This window comes from Taudactylus pleione, unplaced genomic scaffold, assembly GCF_031769625.1.
Source record: "Taudactylus pleione unplaced genomic scaffold, aTauple2 ptg000624l, whole genome shotgun sequence".
NCBI classification, from domain to species: Eukaryota; Metazoa; Chordata; class Amphibia; order Anura; family Myobatrachidae; genus Taudactylus; species Taudactylus pleione.
In genome coordinates this window covers 184,190-207,845 of record NW_028285026.1, presented here as the reverse complement: position 1 = coordinate 207,845, position 23,656 = coordinate 184,190, and the positions used below count along the sequence as shown (strand labels likewise).

At 45.2% G+C, this 23,656-nt stretch overlaps 1 protein-coding gene across 1 annotated transcript; it reads right to left on the bottom strand.

Annotated features, from left to right (window-relative positions):
• Positions 1-2,770: 2,770 nt before the first annotated feature.
• On the bottom strand, positions 2,771-22,389 carry CAV3 (caveolin 3). Its single transcript, XM_088454629.1, has 2 exons — positions 22,225-22,389; positions 2,771-3,544 (listed from the first exon to the last, which is right to left on the bottom strand). Exons 1-2 carry the CDS (start codon positions 22,333-22,335, stop codon positions 3,203-3,205), a joined length of 453 nt encoding a protein of 150 aa, XP_088310755.1. The 5' UTR covers positions 22,336-22,389; the 3' UTR covers positions 2,771-3,202.
• Between the last annotated feature and the right edge of the window lie 1,267 nt (positions 22,390-23,656).

Sequence of the window (23,656 nt, the reverse complement as noted above, 5' to 3'; positions counted from 1 at the left end):
CAACACCAATGCTGGAAAAGACAAATAAACAAACAAACGGGCATGAGCAAAACTAATAAACATTAAGGAATACCTATGGTACACACAAATGAATAATACTTAGTCAGGTAAGTTCAAAAAACTTTTTCCTAAACATGACTGGCCAAAAGCCTTAGACTGTTCATAAATAGACGTACAACACTATGAACTAGTATAGCAGAATTTACCTTATATCTATATAACAAAAAATGAATAATTCTAGTTGGATATACATAACTGCCAGTTATGTATATCCAACTAGAATTATTCATTTTTTGTTATATAGATATAAGGTAAATTCTGCTATACTAGTTCATAGTGTTGTACCTCTATTTATGAACAGTCTAAGGCTTTTGGCCAGTCATGTTTAGGAAAAAGTTTTTTGAACTTACCTGACTAAGTATTATTCATTTGTGTGTACCATAGGTATTCCTTAATGTTTATTAGTTTTGCTCATGCCCGTTTGTTTGTTTATTTGTCTTTTCCAGCATTGGTGTTGCCATGACAACGCATCCACAGTTTTTACCTTACTTCCTGGGTTGGCGCCGCCCGGTGACGTCACCGCGACAGTACAGAGCTTGTTTGGCGTGTGCGGCGTTGGCGGGATCGGACGGTGCCTTCCAGGTGAGTACCATGATTGTTTATCATGGTTAAGTGTTTCATGGTATATATATGTTCTTGTCTGTGTATGTAGTTTATACTGTCTGTCCCTGAAGACGGGGGCATAGCCCCGTAACGCCGTAGGAATAAAGGACTTTTATTTCATCACATAACTTAGTCTGTTGAGTGCCGCTCATTCCTGTACTCTTATATATATATATATATATATATATACACACATATATACACACATATATACACACATACACATTTACAAATTTGCAGGTCCCTATCCGTTGCACGTCCCAATGTTTTCACGCTGTCTGGACACCAGAACTTTGGGCCACACTAGACATGATTTCAGTGGTTCCGTTTATTTGTACCCTGATTCCAGTGGGTAATGTTATCAGATATACTGCACCAATAAGGGTTAACTCAGCTGAGAGTACCCACAGCACTTTAGAAGGAATAAACAGCAAAAAGTTTTTTAAACCCCAGTTATCCTAAATGCAGGTGATCAGACTCTAAGGTCCCAATTCAGGATGCAGTAATGTCCTCTTTTCTTGCCATTCCCAGCATCAGTTTATATAGCGCAGCTGTAAGATTATAATCTGTTTTTTATAACAATTTATTTTAGTGCAAACTTTTATATTCAATTACTATGTCTATTATTTTATTTATTTTTATCTGAAGCAGTGTGACTACGTTATGTCATGTTATACACCAGTAAAAAAAAATAATAGTTTTGTTTTTCTTTTTTATCCATGCAATAAGTAAGGTTTGGTTATTTTGTGCTGCCACATTTTAAAGCCAATTATATTGTTAGGTAAACACAAGTATAGCTGCATACACACACAACGATTTTGTTACCAACGATTTTATGAACGATTTTCTGTCAGATTTTTTAAAGTGTAATGAACGATTTTTTTGAACTACAAAGGATTTTTGCATATTCCCTTACTGAAAATCGTTGAGTTGACAAGTCTGACTGAACTACACACTACAAACTACAAACGTGAATGCGCATGAATGATAATCGTTCATCGTTTGACTCAGAAAGTGAATGATTTTTTCATACGATTATCGTTAAACGATATCGTTTGACAATAATCGTTTCAAAAATCGTTGTGTGTGTATGCAGCTTTAGAGATAAGTGTGGGCGAACTGAAGACTTTAGCTTTGGAAAAACCCGTCTTAGGTGAGAATGTAATAGCCTCTGAATTGTGAAAACAGGCGAGATTCCAGCACGTAGCAAGTCGCCAGATGTAATGAAAGACAAATGACCTTAAACGCACCCAAAACCATAAAACACACCTGACATACAAGTTGCCACATGTAATAGCCAATAAGTTTGTACCTTGCTGGAAATGCTCCTGAAAAAGTATCCAAACAAGTGAGGTGCAAAAAAGGATTCCCACTGAAATGAATGGGTACACTCTGATTGGCTGTTCTCATGCTCTGACCAATCAGAGCTCGCCTATTCATTTAGATATGAATGACAGGCGTTGGGGTCCTGACAGGATAGCCATTGTATTAATGGTCTGCTTTTGTGTCAAGCCAGGACTTGGATGCTTCTTGGCCTGAAGAGGACCTAAGTTCCCAAGGGATTTATGTAAGTAACGATTGGGTAAAAAGGAGACGTTTCTGGAAGTATATTTTCAATTAATTACTAAATTATTAGCGGGTGTAGTGTGTTTATGTTACTTTTTTACAAGTGTAATGCAGGTTCCTGGATACCAGGCCATGCTGGTACTTGTGGTCAACTGAAATCTCAGGCTCGTCAGTAGATACAGTCAGTGAGGACAAATGTAGAATATACTTTTGTTTTCAGAAGAAGCCAGCGGAACAGTTAATGAGAAATTTTAAAATCATATTTTTTTTTATCAGTGACGGAATATGGACCTGACTGATGCGGTGTCAGTCTGCGCATTGCGCTCTCACTTGATAAAGTCGCTTTATGGCGTCTGACTGTAATTTGCATATTAGTGTTCCCGGGGCAAGAACAACATTCAATTTAGGGTTAGACCACTGAACACCTGATGCTCACGAGGGGTGGAAAAATCCCATTACTGCTCCAGACATAATGGTTTAATGATATATCATCAGAGTAGCCTGTACAGCGAGCTGCCGAAATTACGGCCTATGCCACAGACTGAGAGAAGGAGAACGTTTTATATTATTAACCTAAAGCGGACATGTAGACTCAGCCATTGAGATCCATCAGTCACGAAAATTGTCATTTCACCAGCATCCAAGTCATCACTGGCTTCTAGTGAACTGATCGGCTGTATATACAATTATATATATTGGATGAGCGCAAAATGGGTTCAATTTAAACAAAAACAAATTTTACTGAACACAAGCAAATAGCAGATCTGTAACTGTGAGTCTAGAACGTCGCTCAGTGCGGACACCAGGAAACAGCAACATTAATGGAAGAAGTTGGGAGAAGAAGGTTAATGTGTTGTACAATAGTAGAAAAAGACAAATATAAAATGAAAACGTCCCAGTAAACTTGGCAGGTGTTTTGCGTTTGGTAAAGCTGGCCCGGGTGGCTGGCCTGAGAGGTAGAGTTGTGAGAGGGTCACACCTGCTTTTGCAGAGTAACTTTGATGGCACTGAACACTTTGCCCAGCGCTTCAAACAGCGGGTCGCAGAAGGTATGGATGCACAGCGAGCACGTCCGGCCAACGCACTGGATCTCTATCAGGTAGCTCTTGATGCATGGGACCACCGCCCAGATGTGGCAAAAGGAAATGAGAGCAAAGAGGACCCCCCAGATGATGGAGAGGGGTATGCCGATGAGGGAAGAGAGCAGCCGGTAGCACCAGTATTTGGTTACGGTGAAGGTGGTGTAACTGGCTTTCCAGACGCCGTCAAAGCTGTGGGTGCCGTGCGGTTCTGCAATCACGTCTTCGAAATCCACCTGCAAAAGGGACGTAAACAGGTTACCTGTAGCCAATGTCGCAGCACATAGTTACATTTCATCAACAGAACTGGGATAAAGACTGCAAACTGCCTGGGGCAGGGTAACAGTTCTGGGGTTCCCTCTTCTAATCTCCACAGTCACCAGCAAGTGTTATGCCAGCAGTGCCCACACACGCTGATTATACCAGCATTGCCTTCATATTGTGCCAGCAGTGCCCACCTATATCACACCAGCAGTGCCACCTAATCTTATGCCAACAGTGACCCCAAGTAACTAGTAGTGCCCAAAATAATTAAAGACATTTCCAAGCTAATCGGCACACCGGACCAGAGAGCAGCTGCCAGCAAGAAGAGACTGGCATCTTACCGTGAGGTGGGAAAATGTGAACTTAGAGAGTGCAGTTCTGTTTCTTACTGGTTATACTATATGTTTATTTTGTATATTTATTATGGGAAGTGTTACCTTTTCCTGACCACATGTTATTTATGAGATAATTTTGTTTGACACAAAAAGTTTATGTTTTAGACTCTCTCCCCTACAGCCTATATTACAGACCAATGTTTCCCAAGCTTGGTCTTCAGGGACCCCTGACAGTGCATGTGTCACAGATCTGCTCATTATCACAAATAAACTAATTAGCACCACCTGTGCATCTTTTAAAATGTATCAGCCAGTAATGAATATACCCGTGCACCAACTACAAGAACTGGAAAACATGCACTGTTTATGGGGGGCATCCACTAGACGATTTTATCCCTGTCCAACCTTTTAACGATTTTCCCTTGAAGTTTCCCTTGAAATATGATCTTCCACTCTGAACAATTTGCAAAAGATCTAACAATAAACTATGTTGCTTTTAATCTGTGATTGAGAGCTTTCAGCTATAGTGGGCAGATAGTGGTTCATCGTTTGATCGTTCAGCGTGAACGATGTGTAAACGATGTGTAAACGATGTGTAAACGATTTGTAAGCAATCAAGTGAAATTGACCTGCATGTTCAGTCGATGGAGGAGACGATCAAACGACCAGCGGGAGCGCGCATCGTACAGCGTTAGAAACAATTACTGCACGATTTGCAAACGATGTTCAAACGATGTTCAAACGATTATCGAACGATTATCGAACGATTTTATCATTATCGTTCAATCGTTCAACTTTATCGTCTAGTGGATTCCCCCCTTTAGGGGTCCCTAAAGCCTGAGTTTTGGAAACTATGTTATTTTTAGAAGAATCGGAGATATTAAATTACCCACTAAAAACTGACTTAAGAATTGGACATAACACTTTTATCCACAAAATATATCAGTAAATAGGCCACCACCATTTAAAATAACATTGTTACTAAGATCCCTAGTTCATAACACATTCATCCATTAAAAACATTATTTTTTCAGAAAATTGTTACATAACACTTTCATCCACTCTCCTGTTCTGTGTATAAGGAGACCAATGTTACATATATGGCCAGTGGCCAGGGGCAGATTGGCCGTTACTTTAAGCAGGAAGATTCCCGGTGGGCCACTTGACATCTATGGCCCCGCCCCCGAATCGCGTCACCCGGCTGTCAGTTTTTTTGCATGACAGGCAACCTGGCACCGGCTGCCTGTCACAACCAGTAGAGCTGCCCGCGGCCCGCCTCTATCGGGAGAAGAGGCTGTATTCCCCACCTAGCAGGAAGGGAGCTGCACCAGAACCATGGAGGAAGAGTGAATCTGTGGCCGGCAGGGAGGTCACAGGGCCGCTATCAGCTGCTTGCCTGCCAGCCTGGTTCACAGAGGACAGAGGGGAGACAGGGGATGGAGGGAAGGCAGGGAGGATCTTCACAAGGGACGGAGTGGAGACAATCGAGGCTGGCTCACTGCCTGGGAGACTCAGACAGACAACTGAGACTGAGTGAGTCTGATTGTAGTGCAAGACTGGCTTATAGGGAGATAGAGATCTGTCTCGGGGGGGTGGGGGGGGCTATTCTGTTCTAGTTTGTGTGTGTGGGGGGGATGATGGTCTGTGTGAGTGGGAGGGGGTATCTGTTGTACTAGGGGGAGATGATCTGTTTGTGGGGAGAGGGGCTATTCTGTGCTAAGGGGTGATTATGATCTGTGTGTGGGGGAGGGTGCTATTCTGTGCTAAGGGAAGATGGTCTGTGTGTAGGGGAGTGGGGCGACTGTGCTAAGGGGAGATGATCTGTCTGTGGGGAGGGGGGCTATTCTATGCTATGGCAGGAGGATGGCGCTGGGGAGATGCAGGATAATGGCACTGGGGAGAAGCAGGATGATGGCACTGGGAGACGCAGGATGATGGCACTGGGGAGATGCAGGATGATGGCACTGGGAGACGCAGGATGATGGCACTGGGGAGACGCAGGATGATGGCACTGGGAGCCGCAGGATGATGGCACAGGGGAGACGCAGGATGATGGCACTGGGGAGATGCAGGATGATGGCACTGGGGAAACGCAGGATGATGGCACTGGGGAGACGCAGGATGATGGCACTGGGAGACGCAGGATAATGGCACTGGGGAGAAGCAGGATGATGGCACTGGGGAGACGCAGGATGATGGCACTGGGAGACGCAGGATGATGGCACTGGGGAGATGCAGGATGATGGCACTGAGGAGACGCAGGATGATTGCATTGGGGAGACACAGAAGGCTAGTGCTGGAGAGAAGCAGGGGGATAGCGCTGGGGAGACACACGGGGGGATTGGTTGGAAACACACCAAGGCGATGGTGCTGGAGACACACAAATAGGACGGTAGGACCACTGGTATTATTAGAAGAAAGACTGGGGGACAGTAATCTTCAGTTAGACAACAATTCTAATGAAACCATATTACTGATGCAAATGGTACCAAAGGGCAAATGTATTAATAAGGAAAACCCACATTTTGTCCTGGCCCAAAATTTCTGTTACTATGTATTATCTGGTTGAACCTATGTTGCATAAGGATGATATTGGCTTTATTGCTACGCAAACAGGTGGCTTCCAGACCATGTGAATAATGAATACCGACTCAAGACCCTGCCTGTCCAGGGAGGATCAATTTCTTCAGAGGTTCCCTGTTGCAGAGAAATCATATAGGTAAGAAAATATTGTCATTCGCATGCTTGCTGTGCTTATTCACTGGAGAGAGGGACTGTGGGCATGCCCATCAGCTAGCTCCTGGAGTGGTGGGCATGCCCAAAACAGGGGGAGTGGCTTGTGGACATGGCATTTCACATTAGGCCACACCACTTAACAACAGGACAGGCCCACTTTTTTAGACATAGAGCCACTTTAAATTCCCAATCCGCCCCTGCCAGTGCCGCCGGTGCTAGGTCCTTCTCCCCCAGACTCTCGGACTTGCTCCAATACTCTGCAGAGTGGATTTAAATTGTGGAATGGTGACCAGATCCGGAAAATAAAACATTCCGCTCAGGCACCTTTCATCGAAACGCTTTCTTCTCAAATAACTAGTTTAACACAGGTGGCGGCAATCATAAATTAAAAGAGAAGTCCAGGAACAGAGCATGTTGTGCCTCCTGGAATGGGTCATGTTGGGAGGTATGTATTGTCTCCACCTTGCATCTCAGATGGCTCCCAGAGAAGGGGCAGCCTCGTTTTGAATCCACGATTACCGATGTGAAACCACTATATTCAGACAGCAATTTCACATTGGCCATATTGGATTTAAAAAGAGGCTGCCTCTTTCCTGGGAGCCAGCTGAGATGCAGAGAGGAGCTGCTGTGGGCTGCCTACGGGGTGTGCGGACGCACACCCTGCATTACCCCGGCTATGTGAGGCAGACTACAGTTTGTTATCATAACAATGTTATGTGCTAATTATGCCCCCTTCATGAGCCGACCACCCTCCTTCTAGATTTAAGCATTTGCATATTACCCCTCTAGAAATCCTAAGTTTGCCCCTGTGGTTACATGGCCTGATGGAGCTGAACCACTTGGGCGCTGGATAATTAGGATCATATAGGTCACAGGCAAGGCCGGCTCTAGGGGTGTTCGACCTGTGCGGTCACACAGGGGCGCCACCCATAGAGGGCGCACCCCTCCCCAACATCCTGATTTCAGTGAGACAGTACTGTCCCGCTGTTCCACCCATAGGCCGAAGTGGCCTGCGGGTGGTCAAATCCTGAGGTTGGGGACCCCCACCACCGCGGCAGTGCTGGACCCCGGAGACTGTGAATGGATGCTGCGCGTATGATTGCGACATCCATTCAGTGACGGGAGAGGGGCTGGGGGAAGCCCAGCTAGTGAGGCTTCCCCCCAGCCTGGCATTATTTGGAGGCGGACACGCCTCCTAATAACGTCACATAGGGGGCCGTGGCCTATGGTAATTAGCAAAGATAGGGCGCACTGGAGAGGGCCGGCACAGGGTGCTCCGACCCCTGGAGCCGGCCCTGGTCACAGGTTCTCAAACTCGGTCCTCAGGACCCCAAACAGTGCATGTTTTCCAGGTCTCCTCGCAAATTGCTAACAAGGTAAGCGCAGTTCAAATAACCCATATCTAGCTCCTCGCAGATTCACAAGTTAAATAATTAGCTCCACCTGTGGATCTTTTAAATGTGTCAGTGAGTACTAACTACACCTGTGCTCCTGCTGGGTGACCTGGAAAACATGACCTGTATGGGGTCCTGAGGACCGAGTTTGAGAACCACTGATATAGATCATGTACAACTCACAGTCCTCCATTTGATCCTTCTAAAAAGATCACTTCAGAAAGAAACACTGTAATCCTACCTCACCTCTATAGGCCAGCAGGAATGTATTATATACAGTCAGGTGCATAAATATTGGGACATTGACAGAATTTTCATATTTTGGCTTCTATTCACCACCACAATGGCTTTGAAATGAAACAAACAAGATGTGCTTTACCTGCAGACTTTCAGATTTAATTTGAGGGTAATTACATCCAAATCAGGGGAACGGTGTAGGAATTACAACGGGTTCTATATGTGCCTCCCACTTTTTAAGGGGCCAAAAGTAATGGGACAAACTAAACAATCCTAAATCTAGCTTTTACTTTTTAATACTTTGTTGCAAATCCTTTGCAGGCAATTACAGCCTGAAGTCTGGAACGCATAGACATCACCAGACGCTTGGTTTCATCCCTGGTGATGCTCTGCCAGGCCTCTACTGCAAATGTCTTCAGTTCCTGCTTGTTCTTGGGGCATTTTCCCTTCAGTTTTGTCTTCATCAAGTGAAATGCATGCTCAGTCGGATTCAGGTAAGGGGATTGACTTGGCCATTGCATAACATTCCACTTTTTAGCCTTAAAAAACTCTTTGGTTGCTTTTGCAGTATGCTTCGGGTCATTGTCCATCTGCACTGTGAAGCGCCGTCCAATGAGTTCTGAAGCATTTGACTGAATATGAGCATATAATATTGCCCGAAACACTTCAGAATTCATTTTACTGCTTTTGTCAGCAGTCACATCATCAATAAATACAAGGGAACCAGTTCCATTGGCAGCCATACATGCCTACGCCATGACACTACCACCACCATGCTTCACTGATGAGGTGGTATGTTTTGGATCATGAGCAGTTCCTTTCCTTATCCATACTCTTCTCTTCCCATCACTCTGGTACAAGTTGATCTTTGTCTCATCTGTCCATAGGATGTTGTTCCAGAACTGTAATGGCTTTTTTAGATGTTGTTTGGCAAACTCTAATCTGGTCTTCCTGTTTTTGTGGCTCACCAATGGTTTACATCTTGTGGTGAACCCTCTATATTCACTCTTGTGAAGTCTTCTCTTGATTGTTGACTTTGACACATATACACCTACCTCCTGGAGAGTGTTCTTGATTTGGCCAACTGTTGTGAAGGGGTTTTTCTTCACCAGGGAAATAATTCTTCTGTCATCCACCACAGTTGTTTTCCGTGGTCTTCCGGGTCTTTTGGTGTTGCTGAGCTCTCCGGTGCGTTCTTTCTTTTTAAGAATGTTCCAAAGAATTGATTTGGCCACACCTAATGTTTTTGCTATTTCTCTGATGGGTTTGTTTTGATTTTTCAGCCTAATGATGGCTTGCTTCACTGATAGTGACAGCTCTTTGGATCTCATATTGAGATTCGACAGCAACTGATTCCAAATGCAAATGTCATACCTAAAATCAACTCCAGACCTTTTACCTGCTTAATTGATAATGCAATAACAAGGGAATAGCCCACACCTGTCCATGAAATAGCTTTTGAGTTGATAGTCCCATTACTTTTGGCCCCTTAAAAAGTGGGAGGCACATATAGAAACCGTTGTAATTCCTACACCGTTCGCCTGATTTGGATGTAATTACCCTCAAATTAAATCTGAAAGTCTGCAGGTAAAGCACATCTTGTTTGTTTCATTTCAAAGCCATTGTGGTGGTGAATAGAGGCCAAAATATGAAAATTCTGTCAATGTCCCAATATTTGTGCACCTGACTGTATATATATTATATAAAATAGACTGGCGGATGATATATTCAGCCGCCCTGTAAAATCTGTTTCAAAGAGCATTGTTAGTTACTCTGAGCGACATGAGAGGGCTTTTCCTCTCCAGCACAAGTTTAAGAACTTCCCAATATGCTCTTTGAAGCATCTGTCATGGGGACTTTTTTTTAACTCCTTCCTTCCCGCAGTGGCACCCTTGCATTTCTCCACGTATGGCAGCTAATTAGGGTTGAGATTAGCAGATTGGCATTAAGGATGGAAGGTCATGTTGCAGGATTCTGCCAGCCCGTCCCTCGCTCAGCTACTTCTTCTCAATGTGTTCTGTGGGCGGGAACAATACTGGGGAATAGGATCTGACCACAACCGTCAAGAAAATAATAAACGTTTCACCAAAGACATGTGGCAGGTGGGCGAGTGGCAGGCGGGCGAGTGGCAGGTGGGGAGACTTACGTATTGTTATTTAACAATTTCTTGTGTAACACTCACTACAATATTGTCAGCACACACACACAAACATCTTATATTACTGTATCTCTGGATATGATTACATGTCTCTCAGCCGGACTTCATTTAGATGCTGCCCAGCTTGGGCGGGATGTACTAAGCATCACTTCCGCGGTGCGGTACATCCCCCCTGTCTTCAGGTACATACCACGGTTCATTACCGCGGTATGTACCAAGAATATCGCAAAGGACAACTCTCCCGATAAGAGCTGTCTTTTGCGATGGCTCCAGACAAAGGAACTTCCGGATTTAACCTTCCAGCGTTCTTCTGCACATGCGCAGAAGGACACGGGCTGCAGGGGGTAATGGGAGGGATCCGATCGGATCCCTCCCAAGGGGACGTGACCCGATAAGAAGCCCATAGACTTCTATTGGGTAACGCCACCTGAAGATCCATTTTCGGGGATTTTACCACATTTTTGCCTTTAGTACATCCCGCCACTTGTCTATATTGAAAAGCTTTTTTTCCCCTGTGCACGGCAGATATCCTGTCTGTAATCTACGTGATAAGTCATCTATAGTCACCCAACTTCAAGCTGTTTGCAGATGAGTAACCTTCCTCCAATCCCTGTACAGCTGAAAGAGGTTCCTGTGGGCCCAGCATGCTGATAAATCCAGCTAACAAGCTAATCACCACCAATCACACCATCATCCCTTCTCTACATCAAAGCTATATATCTCGTATAGGGAGGGGCTGAGGACTGGTTAGTATTGTTGAAAGAGGAGTGCACTACTGCACAAACTACAGTCTTCCTATTACTCCAGGGAGACTTCATGTCCTATTCCAAGATGGCCACTGAGATCACTAGTACTGAGCATCTATAGGAGCCATCTTGTTTTTACTGTGTACTGTGAGAGTGACATAGTGGGAGACAGAGAACCTGGTTAATACCTGCATATAAAGTTGAATCCTGCACCACTACTCACAAGCAGCATACACTCACCGGCTGGTGAACAGCATAGAACCCTGCTTCGCTCAAGCCCCGCTTTATCACCAGTGCACATATAACAGTGAGTACGTCTGTACCTGCTATACTTCAGTAAACCAACACCACTGGTTAAGTAACTGGACTGTTCAGGGTGTGGAGATTTTTTTTTCTTTGTTTTTATTTTAGGTTTTAGCCCCCAGGTAATCCCAACAATAACTGCTCTTATAGCGCACACATAGACTATTTAGTCACTTACATCAGTCCCTGTTCCAATGGAGCTTACAATCTATATTCCCTACCACATTGGCACCCGGGTTGGGTATGAGATTCCGGCGGTCAGGATGCCACTGGTCAGAATACAGAAAGTGACATCGCGTCAGTCAAAATCCCGACACCCATAAGGAAACAAGGTAAGAGGTGTCTAACCCTAACCTCCCCCCTAGTGCCTAAACCTATCCTCTCCCTCCCCGCACCCTAATCCTAACACTCCCTCCCCGGTGCCTAACCCTAACCTCCCCCTAATGCCTAAACCTATCCTCTCCCTCCCCGCACCCTAATCCTAACACTCCCTCCCCGGTGCCTAACCCTAACCTCCCCCCTAGTGCCTAAACTTGTCCTCCCCCTCCCCGCACCCTAAACCTAAGACTCCCTCCCCGGTGCCTAAACCTAACCTCCCCCCCTAATGCCTAAACCTAACTTCCCCCTCCCCGCACCTTAAACCTAACCCTCCCCAGTAAGTGCCTAACCCTAACCCTTCCCCTAATGCCTAATCCTAACCCTGCAGCCTAAACGCACAATACTTACCTTCTGGATACTGGCGATTGGGATTCTGGTGCCGGGATCCCGATGCAGTTGGGATTTCGGTGCAGGTATTTCGCCTGCCGGCATCCCGCACACACATCCCGGACACACATACACACTAGGGTTAATTTTTGTGTGTCAGAAGCCAGTACACCTACCAGTCTGTTTTTGGAGTGTGAGAAGAAATCGGAGTACACAGAGGAAACCCAAGCAGACATGGGGAAAACATACAAAATCCACACAGATGATGCCTTTTGTGAGAATCAAACCCAAGACCTCAGAGCTGTGAGGCAGTAATGCTAACCACTACACCAACCGTGGTACTATGGTAATGTAATTGTCTATAAAATCACCTCATTTTGTGCTACAGATAAGAAAAGTTATTTGAAAACAACTAGCGGATATTATTTATTTACTCTTCCTATTGGTCACCTAAATGTCTAAGGAATTACGTATCAATACCCGTAAGCCACAATCACTGAGAGACTGGCATTTATAACTTCACATAGAAACTACAAGATAAGTTCTACTTTCAATATTTGAGGCGTTTTTGTTACCACAATATATACTGTGTAAACCTTAGAGAAGAAAACTGTGCAACTTATGAGGGTGTCTCGCCCGTGGGTGTCACTGGAAAAACGTTCTGACAAAATAGACCAACAATCTACAGAATATAGGGCAGAAACTTATTATAGGCTGGAAAATGTGAAAGTGAACTAAGGGCCTGATTCAGCAAGGATCGCAGTATCAAAGACGCAGGCATCCGATTTATTAATTCGCATTGCGCATGTGTATGCATCGCAGTGTGCGTGCGTGAACTAGCAATTGCGATGGGAAATACGTTTGCAGAGGCTGCGCAAACCCAGGGCACATTGATTGACAGGAAGTGCCGTTTGTGGGTGGTGACGGGGGACGGTCAGGTGAACGCAGACGTGCCAGTGTGTTGCGATGCCGTTGCTGAGGCGTGCATAAATGATCCACTGCGATACCATACACAGCCTGAGGCCTCATAGCGTGCGCTAAAGTTAGTAATTCCTGAGTGCGGTCTGACCTACCTTAACTGTGCATATGGGTCCGATGTTACACGACGTTACCGATTATTTTGCTATAGTGCCCAAGTATACGGATGTGTGTAAGGGGAAGTGGGCATCCTTATGTCAGGCTGTGATCGCAATGCAAATGCAAACATTAGCATTTCACCGCTGATATTAGCAACTGCGGTGCGTGCGTTCTAGCAGAATAGCGATCTTTGCTGAATCAGGCCCTAAGTACATAGTGACGGTTGGGGACGTGTGAGACAACGGCTATTGAAATGATTAAACATGAATGTACATTGGGCGTGATTCAGAGATGTAAGATATCCCGATGTTTTCGCAGTTGAGCGATTATCGTCCATCTTGCCACGCGTCTGAGTTGCACTGTTAATGCGTCAAGGTACATTACCATAGTTCTCGCACAGGGAGTATTTATTTGCAGCGTGATTAACAGCCAGGGAGCGTTTGGGGGAGGTTACGAGGAGTGTCGGAAAGAAACGCAGATGCTTTGCGACTGTTTGGGGTTACATTTACTAAACGTTGATTTTGATCGATTTTTGCTCAATTTTAAATGATTTTAATTTGATTTTGTGTTTCAGGGTCTATAAATCACACATTTACTAACAGATAATTTTTTACATAGTTTTGTCATCCGTCTGTACAGTAAATGATCAGACAGAAAAGAAGATTTGTCATATTATGATGCACTAATATTAAAATATAACTTTTATTAATGCTATCTAAAATTAAAACATCAAATCAATAAGACAGTGAAATATAAATATAGATATGTGTAATAAAGAAAGAAAATGAGTGAATAAAATAATCCGAGCCGCTCGGAGCTTGTACCCCGACTGTGCTGGCAAATTATTGCAGATTGAGGTGCTGTATATATTGTTTCTTTCTAATGGGCTATAATGAATTCCCAGAATTAGGTCCTGCTCAGTTCTTTCCTATCCGGGTCGAGATAGGTGAGAAAATCATACAATTACTATTAGGCTTTCTCACACGCCTGCTGTATGCTGGAAACAATGTATCTCTGCACAGGGAATCTGTGATGTTTCTATTTGCAGTAATGTTTCCATTAGGTATATCATATTTATATTTTAATATTAGTGCATCATAATATAGGAAATCTGTGTAGTTTTTTATTTGTCATTGATAGCAGCCCCGGGGGTTTGATCCGTATTAAGGTCCTGATTCAGAGGCGCTCGCTATTTGCGAGCGCTCGCTCTGAATCAGGCTGGATTTAAAAAAAATTAAAAATCCACCTCCAGGCCGCTCGCATAGCTGTGGGTGACCACCCACAGCTTGTGCGGGCGGCCTGGCGATGGTCACTATTATTGCGACCATCGGGCTTGCGACGAGACCCTTGTGGTAGGGTCTCGCCCACCGCAAGCCCCAGTGAACTTCCTGCTCTAATAGAGCAGGAAGTTCACTACTGACGTCATGTGTGATGTCAGTAGGGCCGCCCACAAACAGCAGGAACGTCTCCGTTTGAGCAGCCACCCCCCCGACCCGCCTACAAAATGGGGCGAGCTGTCGATCAACATCGACAGTCGCCCTATTTTGTTGCGAGCCCCGTGCGAGTGAAGTTCTCACTCGCTCCGGGGCTCGCGCACGTGCAGTGCACACGCCGCACGTGAGCACTGCTCAACCATCGACCCGCTTGCGAGCGCTATGCACTCGCGAGCAGGTCTGAATCAAGCCCTATATACATACTAATACATATTAGGGGTTTCAATATCCATTTCTAAATAATTTGGTTATAGATTAATTATAAGAACAATACCTGTGCGGACAGTTTTTTTTCATAATCTTTATACATCAGTAAATGGATGATTTAGACCCTGAAACCCAAAATCAAATTAAAATTGATTGAAATTGATAAAAAAAATCAATCACAATCGACTTTTAGTAACTATACCCCCACAATCGACCTTTAGTAAATATATACTACACTCCCCCTCCCTGGTGTGCAAGGATATGGCTCTATATCCGATATTTGCTGTGGTCAACTGTAGATACTTAGGCGGTAAATTTACTAAGATGGGAGTTCTATTTAAAAGTGATGTTGCCCATAGCAACCAATCAGATTCTACTTCTCATGTATCTAGCACCTTCTTGAAGATCATACCTGGAATCTGATTGGTTGCTATGGGCAACATCACTTTTAAATAGAACTCCCATCTTAGTAAATTTACCCCTTAATATTTGCGGATATTTGTGGTTACAGGAGTGTTTTCGGGGAACCTGCAACTATTCTTTGATAAATAAGCCCCTAAGAACAACATCTGTTATAATGTAACTAAGCAGTTAATAAGATAGTGAATGTAGGGGCTGGTAGATCAGTAAAATTGTAAAGATTTATCTATAAACAATACCTATAACATTTAGTGGCCCATTCCTCATCAAAGGCCGTATGGTCTCCGATAATGAAGTATTGAACTCGCAGCGGGGGGAACGTGATACCGGAGCAATCAATCATTGCTCCGGTGCGGGGACAGCTGCTCCGAAATGCAGTTGTACCCTTGGTTAGTATCGCAGCTACTTCTGTAGCTGAGTTACTTACCTGCTCCCTGTTATCCCGGCTACGCATGCTCAAAGCCGCCGAGGAGGGAGTGAGAAGGCGGTGGAGGGATTCACTCAGATCCCTCTTCGCATCCCCGGAACTTCTTCCCATAGGAAGGAGAGGGGATCCCAGAGCAAGCCCCCTGATGATGAATAGCCCAGTAACCTAAATATGCATAAACTACCGATTCTGCATGGTTACCGGGTCATTTATCGTATGATGAATCAGAATAGGCCCCTGAGAATGGACGTGAGGTTTAGCTGTTCTTAGCTGTTAGTTATAAAAGCAAGAAAGGATTTTCTCCAATAATGTTCCGTTTAATGAAAGCGCTAATTCTGTCTCTGTATTCTCATCCACGGCTGGTAATACATCAGTTAGAATCATTATTATAATATTCACGAAGGCGATTCCGCATGCAGAGAACCTGCAGAGCATTAGTCAGACAAGGTCGCTGCTCTTATTAATTCTCAAGATTTGATCTCATTCCATTTCCCTTATCTCATTGGCTCAGGAGCTGCGTTATAGCTACAGCTACGAATAGGCTGAAAATATAGAGTTAAAGTCATTTAAAAGACCACTTAACCAAATAAAATCTAATTTACAGTATGTTTATGCATAAGCTTCGGGAAGTTATCAGGAAACACAATGACCACAGTGAGTCAGTGATTTATGGGAGAAGCGTTTTTGGCATTCAGCCTGTAAGTCTATTGGAGGACGCTTCTTTTAGCCATTTACAGCCTGAAACGGGGGCTAGATGTGGACACTAGCTTACCCTCAGCTGCATTACACGGCGACATACCGTACTGCCCCACTAGCGGCGTCTCAAGTCCGCCACATACGAAGTCGCAGCATTGGACGAACATCGGTTGCACTGACCTCTAACATTTTCACCTATTTTTGTAATAATGAAGCAATGGGGCCATTTATTATAAAAGTAACGCAGGACATATCATGGAAATCTCCTGCTTACCTGTCAGTCCTGTTCTGGCCCTGCTGTCCCCATAATAATATGAGGATCAAAATTCATGAAGCTCTGAAAATAATACATTTTTGGAACTTGACAGCAGGAACCTACCCCATCTTCAGATCACGATGGTTCCCCATCCCCCACTCTCTCCCATAGGAAGGAGGTCCGGGTTGAGAATAATTATCTTTTTGGATGCCTCTGTCCCTGTTTGGCTCCTATCTATCTCATATCTATCTATCTATCTATCTATCTATCTATCTATCTATCTATCTATCTCATATCAATCATCTATTTATCTATCTATCTATCTATCTATCTATCTATCTATCTATCTATCTATCTATCTATCTCATATCAATCATCTATTTATCTATCTATCTATCTATCTATCTATCTATCTATCTATCTATCTATCTATCTATCTATCTCATATCTATCTATATCTATCTATCTATCTATCTATCTCATATCTACCTATATATCTATCTATTTCATATCTGTATGTCTAAGTAGTCTGATCTATCTATTGTCCGGATCGGTGTGTGGCCTGGCATGACCCTGTACTGTGATGGGCAGGATGGGAATGTTGGGACATACTGTATGACTGCACGGACAGGCCGTGATTATTGGTCACTACTTGTAGAATTATTAGTATCATAGACAGGTGATGCAGCGTATATGTGGGGATGTGGGAGGGGGTTACAGGGACAGAGAGGATAAAGATATAACCCGGAGTAACGCGGCCCTTCACCAACACAACAACTTCCAAATACACTAAAATAGCACCTGGTGTGTCCGGGCACCGCATGTGTGACAATCAGGGGCTGGATGGGGGTAACAGCAAAGGTTTAATAACACAGAGAGGCTGAACCTAAAATTAAATGTAAATTGCACAAATTATTTAGTCGTAACTTTTTTTTTTTTCCCAATCTTACAAATATTAATTCTATGGATTCTTTCCCAGCTCCTTCCCATTTACACGAGTTTCCTCCGGGTGGTTTCCTCCCACAGTCCAAAAATATACGGGTAGGCTAATGCTGGTGTGGGTGGTAGGGAATTAGACTGTAAGCTCCATTGGGGCAGGGATTGATGTGAGGGATCAAACATCCTCTGTAATGTGTTATGTGATACGTGTGATCTATATAAACACTGGTTAAAAATAAAAGGTCATTAATATCCTGCATGCAACGGCTCCATACAAAGACACTAAATCTGTTTAAATAAACATTTAGAACAAGTCAGATGTGGATCTCAGCACAATAAATGAACACAGAAATGTAGGATTATTTTTTCATGCTCCTGTTATTATCACGATTGGCTGAAGGATTTCCAGGTTTTATCAGCATCCGGATAGAAGATCGACAGTAAGTAGGTTGACACCAGATGGTCGACATGCAATAGGTCGACAGGGGCAAAAGATCACCAGTGCAAAAGATTGACAGGTTCAAATGGTCGACACACAAACGGTCAACACACAAATGGTTGCCTCATGGTTTTTTTTTTGTGGTTTTTTTCAACATTTTTAGGGTTAGGCACTTAGGGGAGGTTTAGGCTGCCGGAGGGGAGGTTAGGATTAGGCACTAGGGGAAAGGTTAGACACTAGGGGGAGAGTTAGGCACCAGGGGGAGGTTAGGCAGTAGGGGAGGGTTAGGCACCAGGGGGCCGGTTAGCGTTAGGCACTAGGGGGAGGGTTAGAGTTAGGCACCAGAGGGCGGTTAGGGTTAGGCACCAGGGGGCGGTTAGGGTTAGGCACCAGGGGGAAGGTTAGGGTTAGGCACTAGGGGGAGGGTTAGGCACCAAGGGGAGGGTTAGGGTTAGGCACCATGGGGACGGTTAGGGTTAGGCACCATGGGGCGGTTAGGGTTAGGCACTAGGGGGAGGGTTAGGGTTAGGCACCAGAGTGCGGTTAGGGTTAGGCAGTAGGGGAGGGTTAGGCAACAGGGGGAGGGTTAGGGTTAGGCACTAGGGGGAGGGTTAGGGTTAGGCACCAGGGGGAGGGTTAGGGTTGGGCACCAGGGGGAGGGTTCAGGTTAGGCACCAGGGGGAGGGTTAGGCACTAGGGAGAGGGTTAGGGTTAGGCACCAGGGGGAGGGTTAGGGTTAGGCACCAGGGGGAGGGTTAGGGTTAGGCACTAGGGGGAGGGTTAGGGTTAGGCACCAGGGGGAGGGTTAGGGTTAGGCACCAGGGGGCAGTTAGGGTTAGGAACAAGGAGGATGGTTAGGGTTAGGCACCAGGGGGCGGTTAGGGTTAGGAACAAGGAGGATGGTTAGGGTTAGGCACCAGGGGGTGGTTAGGGTTAGGAACAAGGAGGATGGTTAGGGTTAGGCACCAGGGGGCGGTTAGGGTTAGGAACAAGGAGGAGGGTTAGGGTTAGGCACCAGGGGGTGGTTATGGTTAGGAACAAGGAGGATGGTTAGGGTTAGGCACCAGGGGGTGGTTAGGGTTAGGCACCAGGGGGAAGGTTAGGTTTAGATGTGCCAATCATTTGAACCTGTTGAACTTTTAACCCAGTCAACCTTTTGTACTGTCAACCTTTTGTTAGTCGACCTAATGTACTTGTTGATCTTTTGTCCCTGTCGACCTATTGCATGTCAACCAATTGGAGTCGACCTTTTTTTATTGTCGATCATTTATACCACACCCTTTTTATCTGTACATGTTAAAAAAAATGATAATAATAACCTGAAGAGCTTACAAAAGGATAATTAACAAATACAAAGAGTGCGGTCTTTGGCCCTCATTCAGAGCCGTTCGCTATTTGCGGTCGTTCGTTCAAAATCAAGGGGTGGCTATGCAAATGATCCGTTTGCACATTGCAGTCTGTTCACACCTCTAAGTCTGAACGAGCGAGCAAAACATACGCTCATTTATTTCTTAAAAACGCCCCCTGGCCGCACGCACCATACGTCATGTCCGCTATTTATTAGATTAATCGAGTACATCGAACAGGATATGAACTGCTCGCTATTCTTGTGGTTGGTTTTTTCAACCGCTATTTTGTGAGCAGTTCTGAGTTAAAAAAAACCAAGTGACGTGGTCATTGACGCTGCTATATTAATTATGCACACCCATAAAACGCCCGTTTTGACCTTTAAGCACGCCTGCGATCGGATCTCCACTCCCCGTTTTCAAGCATCTTCCCCTGTTTCCACCCACATACGCCTCACTCAAAATAGCAGGCACTCGCTATATTGCGTACAAATGATTTTCGGCCGCACTGACTGGTTCGCGCATGCGTACTAAAAACCGTACGCATGCGCAGATGTGCGAACATCGCTCGGAACGAGCGTACTGCCGATAGCGAGTGGCTCTGAATGAGGGCCTTTGTTCGCTTGGGTATTATACAGTCACCCCCAGTTTCCCTGGAAACGCTCCTGTACAATCAGGGCCTGATTCAGAGCCGCTCGTAAGCGGCCGCTCGTTCGCTCCGAGCGATGTGTATGGGTCGTAATGCGCATGCACCAACCAGTCATTGCGGTCGGAAATCGTGCGCTCGTAAAACAGCGAGGGCCTGCTAATTTGAGTGACAGAATGAGGCGTTTGTGGATGGTAACAGGGGAAGGTGCTTGGAGATCCAAACGCAGGCGTGCCAAACGGTCAAAATGGGCGTTTAATGGGTGTGCATAATTAACAAAACAGCGTCATAGACCACGTCGCTTGGTTGTCTTTTAGCCTGAACTGCTTGCAGTGATAGCGGGAAGTAAATCCTACCACAAGAATTGCGAGCAGTTCAGACGCCTTTTGATGTACTCGATTAATCTAATAAATAGCGGAGATGACGCATGATGCGAGCGGCAAAGGGCGTCTTTACAAAATAGCGAGTGCATGTTTCGGACGCTCGCTCAGACATAGAGGCGTCAACAGACCGCAAAGAGCGAGCGCTCAATTTAAATATCCGGCCCCTTTTTCTGAACGAGCGTCCGCAAATAGCGTCCGGCTCTGAATCAGGCCCTCAGTCTCCACTTTACATCCAGCCTCTTTATTTATACATATTTTTCACATAAAATGCAGCTTATTTACTTACCCACCTCGTATTGCGGAGGTTTGTAAATTCGGCAATTTAACAGCCCTTATAGAAACCAATTGGAAATGGAGGTACCTCGTCAGATTTAGGCAGATATTGGCGTTACCTGCCGCGGCCCCACCATGTTACATCTCAAGGATGTTTACATTTTGCGGGGATCCCTTAAAAACAGTTGTTTTTATACACTTAAATGTAACAAATATATTTCTTAGAGGAATATTTATTAAAGAATGTTTGCAGGAAATACCCCCAAAAAAGGACATTTTCGGGGGATACCCGCAAAATTTAAGCATCTGCTGGAGGTATTACAGGGGTTCTGCAGCAGATATTGGCTATATCTACTGTGGCTCCCCTGTTTCTGATGACAATAGCAGCCCCCTCCCCAATAATAGACACTCGAACATGCTGATGTGATCACTTTACGTCATCGCAGGGACAGGGTCCTATCGAAGCCCCTGTACCTGTACATAATACATCCCTGCGCTACAGAATTTCTCATTGCCGCTAATAGCAGCAACAAGAAATTCTAACTAAATTAATAAATTGGCCCCTTAGGCTCATTTATATTTCCTTTTGAACAAGGAGGAGGAAGAGAAGCAGAACCCTGTCCCCAAGCTCCAGCCCTCTGCCCCATTCTGATCTCATCAGCTCCAGCTCAGCTCTGGGAGACACTGTCTTGGGGCTGATCCCTAGGGCCACCAGCCCAGGGCCGGCTCCAGGGGTCTGAGCACCCTGTGCCGTCCCGGAACATAGCGCCCTGTAATCGCGCGCGGCATCCATTCACACTCCGGGAGTCCGGCACCAAATCGAGAGGTCCCCAACCTCCCGATTTGACCACCCGCGGGCCACTTCGGCCCACGGGTGGAACAGCGGGACAGCACTGTCCCACTGAAATCAGGATGTTGGGGAGGGGTGCGCCCTCTATGGGTGGCGCCCCTGTTCGACCGCACTGGTTGAACACCCCTAGAGTCTTCCCTGTGACCACACATATACCTTTGCCCAACTCCAGTTGTCTAATACAAGCATTTTGCACCCACGCGGATGCTGCCATCTTGGCCAGTGACACAGTGTGTCTCTTATAAGTCGGTGACCTATGGCAATTGTAAAGCAAGTAGCTGTGTGATGCTGCAAAGTAGCATTAATGCTGCGGGTTTGCACCATTGCAAGTAGAATTAAACAAACAGATGAATGTGGGTCTGACCTGTATAGCGCTCTGCACCTTTAGGAAGTTACCTGTAGGTCAGTAATGATGAAATAAATGGGTTACTGGAGAAAATTACACTTAGTAAATTACATGTTTTAAACTTGTGATTAATGAGCACAGCCTGGCACGGCGCATGGACAAAGGTGGGGAGATATAAATATACCTAATGAATCCTAATCATCCATACGCTGACCCCTAATACAAGCAAATACGCCAGACCTTGATGACATCTTCATTAATCCGCTTGGGGTCTCTGTCCACCAGGTCGATTTCTTTGGAGAGGATGTCCTTGGAGATCCGGTCTTCATAGTATGACTGTTCCTCAGCCATGACTTACCCCTGTCTCCGACTCACCCCACGGGCACCCTGCAGCCAGTTACTGCCCCTCGTGTATGATGTCTGCTGGCTGGTGCTGGCTGTGTCTTTGTGGAATGTTTCTGACATCTGAGCCCTCTCTGGGAGCTGGGGGACAGCTGCATTACTGAGCTGAGGCCGGCCCGGTGGCATATCTGACCACATAGCATTTCCCAGCTGAAACCAAGCCCCTGGATCACTTTAGGACAAGCAAATAATAGGCGGTGGGGGACATTTATGAAGATGCACTACACATAAAGGGGGAGATGTACTAAGACTTGGAGCCGTATTCAATTTGATTCACACCCGCGATACTTTTTCGACTCCCGGACTTTCCGCCTACTTCGCCTGTTGTGCAGGCGGAAAAGTATCGTGCGTGTGCCCGTGTATCCCCTTATTCAATTTAAAAGGACGCGAAAACGGGACCCGGCGAAACTGAAACAAGCGGAAAGTGCTGTCAGATTTGGGGAAATCAGCCTCACCCCCCCAAAAGATGCTCTGAAATGGGGGTTCCCTATGGTACCCCCCGATTTGGCTTGCTGAAGGTATTTGGTGTTTCTAAACGGGCACAATAGCTGCTAAATAGCGTTTTTGTACAAGTGGTGCAGAATAGTATTCAGGAGGCTTTTTTGCAAAAAAATATTTTCTCCCAGCAAATTTGGGGTACTTGAAAATGGGGGTCAGCATATTTTAAAGTTGCTAAAGTTAAGTTAAAAAAATCATGAAAAATCCACCTGCCGCAAGCCCCTGCAATAAAAAAAACACATGGGGCAAGCCCCTGCAATAAAAAAAACACCTGGGGCGTACTTGGGGACCCCCCTGGAGTCTAATTCGCTAGTTTTTAACTTTGTCCCCCAACTTTTTTTTTTCACCCCCAAAATGAAAGTGATTTTTGGGGGTGTTCTAAAGTGTTTTTTTTTTTTAAATGTTGACATAGATTACCTTTGGGGGACTGTCTGAAGACTGCACGGGGGTTCCCGCAACGTTGCACCCGAAAACCCCAATTCTGCACTTTTTTCCGCCTGCTATTCATAGGCAAAACTTTTTCGCCTATTACATTGCATTGGCTTTCTGCCTAGGCGGAAAGTCTTCCAAATTGAATACGCCGATACTTTTCCGCCTGGCGAAATTAAACTTATTCGCCCATTCGGCTTTTCACTCCAAAATTGAATTCCGTCCTTGGGGGGGTCTATTCATTAATACTTAACTATCCTTGGAGATAGTTGGAGATATCCTTCATGCGATTTCTAAGCCTAATTAAGTACTGGAGGAATTCGTCATTCCTCCTCTCCATATG